The sequence below is a fragment of the Metopolophium dirhodum genome, chromosome 4, assembly GCF_019925205.1.
Source record: "Metopolophium dirhodum isolate CAU chromosome 4, ASM1992520v1, whole genome shotgun sequence".
Classification (NCBI taxonomy): domain Eukaryota; kingdom Metazoa; phylum Arthropoda; class Insecta; order Hemiptera; family Aphididae; genus Metopolophium; species Metopolophium dirhodum.
Genome location: NC_083563.1, coordinates 38,675,472 through 38,686,654, shown reverse-complemented (window position 1 = coordinate 38,686,654; position 11,183 = coordinate 38,675,472). Strand labels below are relative to the sequence as shown.

General features: G+C 30.0%; 3 protein-coding genes and 1 pseudogene across 3 annotated transcripts; 1 reads left to right on the top strand and 3 right to left on the bottom strand.

Moving 5' to 3' along the window:
* Positions 1-766: 766 nt before the first annotated feature.
* Positions 767-1,939, top strand: LOC132943649 (uncharacterized). Its single transcript, XM_061012672.1, has 2 exons — positions 767-778; positions 851-1,939. Exons 1-2 carry the CDS (start codon positions 767-769, stop codon positions 1,937-1,939), a joined length of 1,101 nt encoding a protein of 366 aa, XP_060868655.1.
* A 348-nt stretch (positions 1,940-2,287) lies between these two features.
* Positions 2,288-3,719, bottom strand: LOC132942351 (uncharacterized). Its single transcript, XM_061010660.1, has 4 exons — positions 3,600-3,719; positions 3,291-3,525; positions 2,541-2,714; positions 2,288-2,481 (listed from the first exon to the last, which is right to left on the bottom strand). The coding sequence occupies exons 1-4, from the start codon at positions 3,717-3,719 to the stop codon at positions 2,288-2,290; spliced, it is 723 nt and encodes a 240-aa protein (XP_060866643.1).
* A 3,683-nt stretch (positions 3,720-7,402) lies between these two features.
* LOC132943271 (zinc finger BED domain-containing protein 4-like) lies at positions 7,403-8,967 on the bottom strand (annotated as a pseudogene).
* A 98-nt stretch (positions 8,968-9,065) lies between these two features.
* LOC132943272 (uncharacterized) lies at positions 9,066-11,183 on the bottom strand. The gene is made up of 2 exons (XM_061012193.1): positions 9,415-11,183; positions 9,066-9,310 (listed from the first exon to the last, which is right to left on the bottom strand). Exons 1-2 carry the CDS (start codon positions 9,482-9,484, stop codon positions 9,066-9,068), a joined length of 315 nt encoding a protein of 104 aa, XP_060868176.1. The 5' UTR covers positions 9,485-11,183.

Genomic DNA, 11,183 nt, shown 5'->3' with positions numbered 1-11,183 from the left:
CTTCTACATCTTCGTATGAACAATTTTGTTTAATTATTTGATTAATATAACCTCTTAAATATTCGTCAGTAGAGTCATCTATTTGTGTATATTCAGCAACAATGGTTGATAACGCTAAGTGAAGTAATATGTGACCTCTAACTGCTCTTGAATAAGCATGTCCATTTAATATTTTATCCACTGAATTTGGAGCATAAATTACACTAAGAGCTTCTTTAAGTCCACTGCCTGCCATTATATATCCAATAGATCCAAGAAAAGATATGAGTAAGTGACTACGTTTACATGATACGAGTTGAGCCGTTCTTAATTGAAACCGTTTTTATTATGAGTCGACCTAATATTCCTGACCTGTTTACATGTGGGTCTTCAATATTAAATCGGTATGTTATAAAATTCATTATTCCATGACATTAATATTTCTTTCCAGCTCCATTATCATATATCACATATCCATTATCACAATAATCAAATATTAAAATTTAAAATATTTAAATATTAAAAAATATGTAATTTGTTTCTTAAATTTTAATATTTTTTGTTTATTATTTAAACGCTGACTAAAATGAATTCTATACAAGCAATCGCTTGTTTAAATCTGTATAAACTTAAATGCGAGGCGCGTCGTAGTAAATATAAACTCTTATTACTACGCCATCGACGACAATTTCAAAAAAAAATGATGTACCTTCAAATGGCTATAGAAATAATTAATCAATTCATGTACAATATGATTACTTTTAATTTAAATCATATGAGCAGAAGGATGTGGATGAAGGTACTCAATATCAATACCTATTAATTTTTGTAATAATCAGTCACTGTTATAATTTGAATGTATGATATTTAGAACAGAAGCTCCGATTTTTGGGACAGAATAGTAAATAGCAACTTTGAAGAAGAAGATTGGCTCGAAAACTTCAGAATGAGTAAAGAAACATTCCAATTAATGTGTTTCAAGTTGAATGATTTTCTTAAACCATCTGAAAATGCTGTACGTCAACCATTGAGTGTAGAGAAAAAAGTAGCTATTGCTTTGTACAAATTGGCATCATGTGCAGAATATAGGGTGGTCGCAAGTTTATTTGGTGTTCATAAGAGTTCAGTGCATAATTGTGTATATGATGTTTGTATTGCTATTATTACGGTACTTGGTCCATCTTATTTAAAAATGCCTTCAGTGACAGAAGCAATAGCTTTGGCTGAATCAGTAGAAAAAGTAACTGGAATGGTACAAATTTTTGGAGCTATAGATGGAACACATATACCTATATTACCACCTACTAATGGATATCGTGATTTTGTCAATCGTAAAGGTTGGCCATCTATAGTTATGCAAGGTATTGTTGATTGTAATTATTTGTTCAGAGATATAACAGTAAAGCACCCAGGTTCTGTTCACGATGCTACTGTTTTAAAAGATTCCAATATATTTAAACAGTCTAAAGATAAATTACCAAATCATTGTCGCATTATATCTGATTGCTCTATTCAACTGATGTTGGCTGGAGACCCTGCTTATCCTCTATTTTCTTGGTTGCTAAAGGGTTACACAGGAGCTCTTACATCAGAAGAAGAGTCATTTAATACTTACCTATCATCTGTAAGAATTTGTGTTGAAAATGCTTTTGGCCGTTTGAAAGCTAGATGGAGAGTGTTATTGAAAAGAGCTGATATTAATTACAAATTCATGCCAAGTATAGTACATAGTTGTGTCATATTACACAATATAATTGAAAATTCAAAAGATAATTTCAATCCATGCTGGTTAAGATCTGTCAATGAAGTTAATATTGAAAGACCACAACCTCGACAAGTAACGGTTACTCGGGCTGAACCACAAGCAAAGGACATTCGTGAAGTCTTAAAAAACTATATGTATAATAACTATCCATTAAGACAATCATCAGTACAAAATTATGTAAGACATACAGTTTAAAACATCTTTATTAAACATTAAAAAACAAAATAAATTTTAAAACTTAATACTTTCTTATCTTATTGCATTATTCCCCAGTCTTTGGTTTACAATTTTTTTTGTTATTTTAAAAATATATACATAATGGTAATTAATTAATATTTAGTCTTTGGTAAATGTATAATAACAATCCATCAAAACTATCAACTGTACAACATTAAGTAAGACATACAATTTAAAAAATCTTAATTAAACATTTAAAAACAAAATAAATTTAAAACTTAATACTTTCATATCTTATTGTAATATTTTCCAGTCTTTGGTTTACAATTTTTTTTATTTTAAAAATATATACATAATAGTAATTAATTAATCTCTAGGCTTCAGTAAACTTGTCAGAAGGCTAGTAAATTCTGCTTTGTCTTTCTGTGCTTGTTCTTGTTCAGCTTTTAGTAGATCTTCCTCCCATTTTCTCTGTTTTTCATTCTCTTCTCTAATGAAATCTTTATGTCCTTCCATAGTCTTATGAAAAGAATCCATTATGTTCAATAAGTCGCCAGAATCTAAAATGTAGGCAAATGCATAAAAAAAGGTAATTTTGTATACAAAGAAGTTAATTTACTTCTAGTTTTACGTCGAAATTCTCTTTTTTGGGATAGAGTTTTTGTTTCATTTTTCTGTGTTGAACTTGAGTCTAACTGGTCCTCTTGCTGGTAAACTACTTCATAACTGACATCTTCATTTTCTTCGTTAACACTTGTTATATTTTCTTCAACTTCATCAATGAACTCCATATCTATATATTAATTAGTTAGGTAAGTTATTTTATGATTTTTAAGACAAAATTTAAATAAGTAGGAATTTACATGAATTAATTATATTCTCAAATATTTAGTTATAAAGTTACTTGTATAATACAAGCTACTTGGCTACAACAAGCTACTTGGGGCAGGTGTTTAGCTTAGGGCAAAAATATTATCTATATAACAATAATGTATATATTTTGCAATTATAGGTACACAATACACATAAAAAATACAGGACAGATAAATAATATGCAACACTCCCTATAAGCATAGCTTGTATTGGGAGAGTAGACTTTAGTTTATAAGTTAATTATGTCACAGCAAGTTAAAAAGAATATAACATTAGTAAACAAATTTAAAAATAAGGAATAATAATTTAAACAAAAATAAATATATGTTCAATGTTCAAATATCATCAAAGTTCAAACCTTAACTAAAAACAAAATGTTCTATTGAACATACACCTATATTGATTAATCTTAAGTTATTTACAATGTATTATATAACATCAAAACCGCCCTAAGTTGGTCGTTTCTTTAACACAAAAGCTAAACAAAGGTCCTTACCATTTTCTTTTGTCGAGTCTGTTCCAAAGTCCAGTGGTTTTATAGATGGACGAGTTCCAAGGACTTCATCTAAATCTTTTTCTGAATCACAAGACATCCGGTTGCTTCCACTTATCTTGTTGAAACGGTTCTTCTCAGAATAGCCACTTTTGAGCGCCTTCCACTTGGCTCGAACTTGAGCAACCGTTTTAGATGAACCAATTTTTTCTAAGTCCAGTCTTACAACTTCATAAATCTGCAAGTTGGGTAAATTAGTTTATACTACTATTTTATTTTAAATTGCATAAGAAAATCAGTTTTGTTACTTACATCTGCGTTTCTGTATCGTTTCCCATCAAGGAGTTTCATTATATTATTTTCTTTAACAGAATCAACCAATGTAGCAATTTCTGCAGCACTCCAACTGCATCTTTTGTTAGAGTTATTCATTTCTTATAATATACAACTAATGAAGTTAATAATTAAACTTATTAGAGTAGGTAATAATACGACTTAGTTCACTAAAAACTTGAAAACAATTAAAAAAAGTTTTACGTTAATATACGTAAAATAAAATCTGATATATATTTGGGTATTATCATGATATTATTTCATCACTTATCAAAATAAAAGTGATCGGTTTGTTTATCGAGTGTTTACATGACAAAAATACAGCCGACTTTATTTATTAAACCGATTTAATTTGGTTAAACCACATATTCGAGCGTCCTTAAAATAAAGACGGTTTATGTTATTAAGGTCGCTTTAAAGCGTTTACATGATGCATGATTAGACCGCTTTAGTTTTTAAACCGACCTTAGTTGTGCATGTAAACGTAGTGAGTGAAAACCTCCGAGTCGTATTATAACTTTTGATAGTTCCGAACCTGGTTTAGAGGCTGCAACTATTTCTCGAGCTTTTATAAACAATGGTTGATCAAAAGTCACGACGCATGTTTCATGGCCATATGACTTCATGTTATTGAGAACACAGTTTAAGGTTGTATAAATTGTATTTAAATTACTCGCTGGGTAATGAATAAACGGCAAAAATAGTATACGAGATGTTGAAAATGTATTATTTTTTTTTGTGAGATATTCTAGAAAACCGTTCCATCCTGGAACACCCGGGACATTCTTCCATTTCCCATACATCCACAAGTAATCAACGTTATTCAGGAAAGAATCTATTGTGATGTCGTCACACATAATATTTTCTACTACAATTTTGCTCATTCCTGAAACACCATAGTTGTCATATATTTGCAAAGGCACGTGCGCGATAGCAGCAATATCTTTTGCGGCTGGCAATTTTTTTAATTTTGGTATATGATCGTTAGATATAACTGCACTTTTTGGTGTTACAATTTGTATTACACCCATAATGTGCACTGTATTATGTCCATCAATCGTATACACATTGATATCTGCGTTGTCAGCAGAATATTGTATAAAAGCGCCTGTTTCAGGTAATAGAATATTCGGTTGAGGGTGTTTAACAATAGCAGCTTCATATAACATTGCTTCATGATATGTGTTTGAAAATCCTAAGGATGACAAAATATCTGATATACGCTTAGATCCAAATCTTCTATGAAAAAATACTGATAGACCAAGTAATAATCGGGACAAAAATGATCGTGGGCGAGTACACTTCATTATAGCATGACTTATTGCAGTACATTTAGTTTCCCATGAGTTGATATCGCTTTTTTTATTTTTTAGAATTATTTGTTTTAAAAAAAATAATAAGCTGTATGGTATATTTTCATTAATATTATCGAACATTTGATTAATTGGGGGATATGAATCATTCATAATTGGGACAGCACAAATATCCTCTCTAATAATTTGTGCTGCCGCTTCTACGATTCGTAAACGTTCTTCCGACGGATTCGATTTTTTCTTTTCGTACCATGATTTACTTAAATTATTGAATTGTGATTCAATGAAACAAATTATTGTTAAATGTCCCTGCTTTGGAGTTATTATAATTTTTTTCCCGTAATGCTCTATTAGTTTAGAAATTATTGTTTTGGAATCTGGAATAATATCAGTAGTTACTACTTCTTTTAACTCCGATAAAGTGAATTGACAATCTTCGTTATTTTCGATGTAGTAAAATATTTCATACATTGCTAGTTTAACGCTTTCATCCTGTGGACGACCTTTTTTTAAACTAGTAGGATTATATTTGTTAAATGATACAAAACACGATCTATGGTATCTAGCCTCGGCAGCTACTAAATCGTGTTCAAATCTAACTCTTTCCGTCACAATTTTACCAAGTTTGTCACATCGTAACTCAGCTGTTTTAATAACAGTCTCTTTAAAAGAAAGTGTACTAACCTGAGAAATTTTCAATCGATGTTCTTGGTGTTTTTTTATCTCTAATTCTTCGTCAGCTTTTTCACCGCAAAATAAGCATAGTGTCTTAAAATCAAACGCACTTGTCCGTTTTTTATGCGGTGAAGGGTTTGATGTGCCTGCGGCCTCTTCATCACGTTGTCTTTTGAATGCGGCAATGTTTTTCTTGTGTGTATACTCTTTACGACACTCTACATGAACCGTCACTGAATTAACACTGTTTAAAAATTCAATACACCCATCTTCCCTTTCATTACTAACGGTTTTTAACGTTTGTAATCCACGTTCAACATTAACTGTTTTACCGACCGACAGTAAGTCATTACAAATAAAACAACTACCCTCCATTTAGTAGGCAATGTAATATAATACGAACAGTACAAAATAAATGTGTGCAATACTCACAAAAATAACATAAAATTTCAATGTTTGTATACCACAAAACACGACTAATCACGCATACGGACCAAACACAACTAAAAAGGTGAAGGTCGTATGATGGCAGGGCGCCGGTGCGGCGCTGTGTTAGGAATTCGCAGCTGCCCGGGCAACGTGTATTGTTAAAAAATAAAAGGGAGTATCAACCTAACCTAACATTTTCATTGAAACATTATATAGTATATCATATTATATACCATATAATATATACTAACAACATGCTGTACCACAAACAATCAGCCACCCGTTATCCAGACATGAATAAACGAATGCATTTTTATTATCGTTACGTAATCGTAATTTTCTAAATGGTGAATACTGCAAGTTAAATTACATATTATAAATATTAAAAAAAACATCTTGTAGACAATATTCTCCTCTGCAATTTTTATTTGAAACTTTTTTTTGTACGACAAGCTCAAAGCGAGATAATAACGCAAAGGCTGTTTGTTTTTTGTGAAAAAAACAAATATCTTTAAAAGTATGTACTTTGTAGGCTTTATAGCTCAAAGACTAAAACTCTTACGTGAAAATGTCATAGTTCCTTTTTTGTAGAGAATTACCTCCTCTACAACTTTTGTATGAAACATTTTATCGTACGACCAACAACCAGCGAGATATTAAAAAAAAGGCTATTTTCACGACCTTTGACCTCGAATAACCTTTGACGCGCACGTGATTTCGTGGTCGACTTTTTACACATTGTTTATGACGACGTAATAAAGATGTATGCCAAATTTCAGCTTGATGGGATTTTTTCCGAACCGAAGCATTATTTTCGTCTAATTCGACTGGGCTAGTAGTCACTCGCGGGAGACGCACATTATTATTCTAAAGACCGTCGTGTTGAGCATAGGGATGGCAAAAATCGCAGCTGTCACGATGTATCGAATAATCGATGTTTTCATTACGTCTTATCGATGTCGATGTATCGAACCGATAAAACGACGATTAATCGATACATCGCTGAATAAACACGGATGTATCGAAAAAAAAAGGCAAATTTTGCACTCTAAAATGAAGGATACGGTTATACCATACACGATTCACATTTTATAAGGTAGTAATCATGGATTACACATTCACACTTGCAGGGTATTGATCAACTTTAATATTTATTAAGCATTTAGTAGATATTGAAATCTACAATAGCTTAATTTTTATTTCCCATTAGCAATTACACATTTGTGATTAAATCAAAAAATATTTATTTGTTTTTTATTTGTTTTTATTTAATATCATTGTGTACATCATGGTTAACAAAAATAAAAATAATTTATAAACTATAACATAATAATATTATGTTTACTTACTCAGTTAATTAAAAAATTAACTAACTGGTTAAGTTGAAAAATATTAATTTGCTAGGTAACTGTTTAACTTTTTTAAAATTATTTTATACTTAATGCCCATATTTAAAAATAATAGTACAATTATCAAATCTATAATGTTCGCGCATATGTTGTATTACTTGGCATTAATATTCATGACTCATGAGTCATGAGTTGTTACAATGTGGGCTTCTTATTCACAGTTATTGCTGTAACAAAATAGTAAAAAGTATAAGCATGGTCACTATGTAGCAAATATATCTCTTAGATAGTAGCCTAATTATAATTATAGTAAGGTCAGTAAACTTTCCTAAGTTCCATAAATTTTGTTTTAATTATCTTAAATTAACTTAACAATATTTAAACATAATAGAAATTCGCTTTATTCCAACATAATAAATGATTAACAGTTACATAATCTAAAAGTAACAAATTATAACATATTAATAAAAAAGTAACAAATAATAACATAATAAAAAAGTAAAACATAACATAATAAAACTGTACTTGTAAGTTGTAACTACGGTAGGTTACTAGGTAATAAAACATGCAATTAGTATAAATATTATGAAAACCAAATGTCTTCACTCAAGGAACTTAAAAATACTAATTTTGAAACATGTTTACCTGTGAGTTGGTTTCGTGATTTGCTAATCGTTGCTCCGGCTTTTGAAAATAGACGCTCAGAAGGAACGGAAGTTGCTATAATGGACAACTTTTCCTTAGCAATAGTGTATACATTAGGATGCATGGTCTTAAGAACTTCCCAAACTTCTATGGGTTTGAATTTACAGGAACAACTGGCTTTTGTAAATATTCATAAATCTAAAAATATAACAAATTGTAAGTCATGGTGCATTTAATCAACATCATCAAAATTTAAAAATATTAACCTCTTGACTTATGGGTTGCGCTCTCCTTTGAATTTGACTCGTTGCAATTGCAGAATGGTATGTTCATAAATAAAATTATCTTTTTTACCATTATTTGAATCTACTTGTTCAGCATGTGAAGTGGAGGCTTGATCCTCAAGGTTACTTGGCTGTGGTAACTGTAACCGTAGCATATTTTTAATACCGTCTATGGCAGCTTGGCAATTAACTGGATTCTTGAAATGCACGTTCTTGAATCTAATACAATAAAATTAGTTACCTTTAAGAATTAGGTTTATATACAAATAAGGTTGTTTAATAATGATGAATCTAAATTAACTAACCTGGGGTCCAGAAGTGTAGCCAGTGGAAAGTCATTGAACTTTTCTATGTCTTTGAACCGTCTATGTATCTCACTTAAAATATTTTTTTGTAAATCAATGCAAATATCTGATTCTGCAATAATACTTTCTGTAGCACTTTTTACACAATTCAATAATGGTATGACTGTGCTAATCACTGCATACTTTTCACCAGACATTTTTGTTGTTAAATTTTCTAGAGGATGTAAAAGAGCACAAATACCTTTCAAATCATTTAACTCACGACCGGTTAACAAGTCTGGGGCATTTGGCCTAGTTAGTAAAATTCCAGAAATCATGGATGAAAGTTTTAAAAATCTTTCAACCATGTAATAAACACTATTCCAGCGAGTTTTTACATCTAAAATAGTTTTTAGTAAGTGTCCTTCTGATTTTCCTATTAAAAAAAAAAGAAAGAATAAATTAATCAGGTAATTGTAAACAATTTGAAAATCTTTTTACCTTCATTAGTTTGACATTTCCTTAACTCATCACTGACAATAGTGCTATTTTTTATGAATTTTACAATACTCCGTACCTTTTGAAGTAAGTAACTCAAATTATTTGTGTCTGATATTGATTTTTCTGCAATTAAATTGATGGTGTGCGCAATACATGGTATATACTTTTCCACACTAAACGTAACTTGTGCTGCCTTTTTTATGTTTGACCCTTAAAAAAGAAATAATTACCTATATTAATAAATAATCAAAATAAAAAATAATACCTACATAAGCATAGTTTCCTATAAATAATAGTTTATAATTATTGCTTACCGTTATCTGTAACAACAGCAATAATTTGATTTTTTGAAATATTCCATTCTGACAGACAATTCTCAAACATACGACTTATATACGTATATGTATGTGATTCATTTAATTCATATACTCCCAATGTACCTAACAAAAAAATCAAAATATAACCAATACTTACTTAATATGCTGTACATTTACTTTTTATAGTGCTAAATATAAATGTAATAATATGTAGAAAATATAGTACCCGAAACAAATTGTATTCCCTCCAAGAAATGTATTGTAATTCCTAAATAGCTTTTCATAGATAAATCAGACCAAATATCAGTTGTTAAAGTAAAATTGTTCGTCTGATTTAGCTTTTCCTTAAACTTGTTTGCCAAATACTTATATTTTTCATCAATTTTGTTTTTTATAGTATTTCTTGACGGTACTTTATATAGAGGACAGATAACTTTCATGAAATGCTTAAACCCACAGTTTTCTACTGTTGAAAAGGGTTGGTTATCTTTTGTAATAAAATACACCAAAGCATTTGTAATCTCGCCAGACTTTGATCCACCTTTAAAAACAAAATTGTACAAATCAAAATAGGTACTACTGTCTATTATCTATGGTTAAATAATGCTTACTTGTCATAGATGTACAGAATGACAAACTATCTTTAATTGATGGCTGGATATTAACCCTTTTACGTTTTACACCAGGTGTATTTACTAACTGTAGGGAGACAGACGTGTTAATACAAAGTAATTTTTAATAAATATATCAATGGATATAATTCAATAATACATGAAATAGGTAACGTAAAATTTAAATAATCCACTTACATCAGTTACATCCTCTGAATCGTCAACTTTTTCTGGTTCTAAGATACTCTTAGATTTACCGTCCAGTGTTACATTGTGAACATTTACCAGGTGTTGACGCATGTTGGTGGTATTACCTGCAGTTTGTAAAGTTTCACCACATATTTTACAAGTGGCCAACGTTTTATTTACTTTATCAAAGTGTCGCCACACTGGGCTTATTCTAGGCATGTTAAAAGTTTAGTAAAATAATATAACACAAATATTCTTGTTGAGTACTTGAAATTTGAATGTCCGTTAGTCGTTACCGACACCGTAAGTCCGTAAATCGTAAATGTAAAGCATAATAAATTAATAAAATAATAACTAATAACTCGTGTCAATACTCAATGGCAGTCAGTGGCGGTTCTGGCATTAAAATTTTGAGGAGGCAACAATTTTGTTCCTACCCATCTGGACTTATTAAAGCGAATCGCACAGTCCTAAAAACTCATTTATTTTGTTTAAATACAATTTTTTTCTTTAAAAATCTGTCAGAGAACGGTTTCATTTTCACTATAACACATAATTAAATGCTAACTACTAAGTTACAATTTGGCATTACTGGTAGGTATATTGTATATTGTATATAATTATAATTTATAATTTTCGAATATACTATATAGGTACATCTATGATTTATACAAAACTGAGACACAAACCCTATAAAGTGTCTCTTTAGTTTTGAGTTACAAATAGTTGAATATTTACAAAATTGATGCAAAAGAAAAATTTCAAAAAAATGTATTGACCTAAATAATAAAAATTTTTAGTTTCTAAATTGACTAGTGTCTTCCCAGTAAAAATCACATACAAATTTAAGTAACTTAAATAAATGTATAGTCATAAAAACATATTTGAATAAATAATAAAAATGTTAACAGTTTTAAGTTTATGGATTGACTAGTGACTTTCTAGTAACAAAACAAAAATTATAGA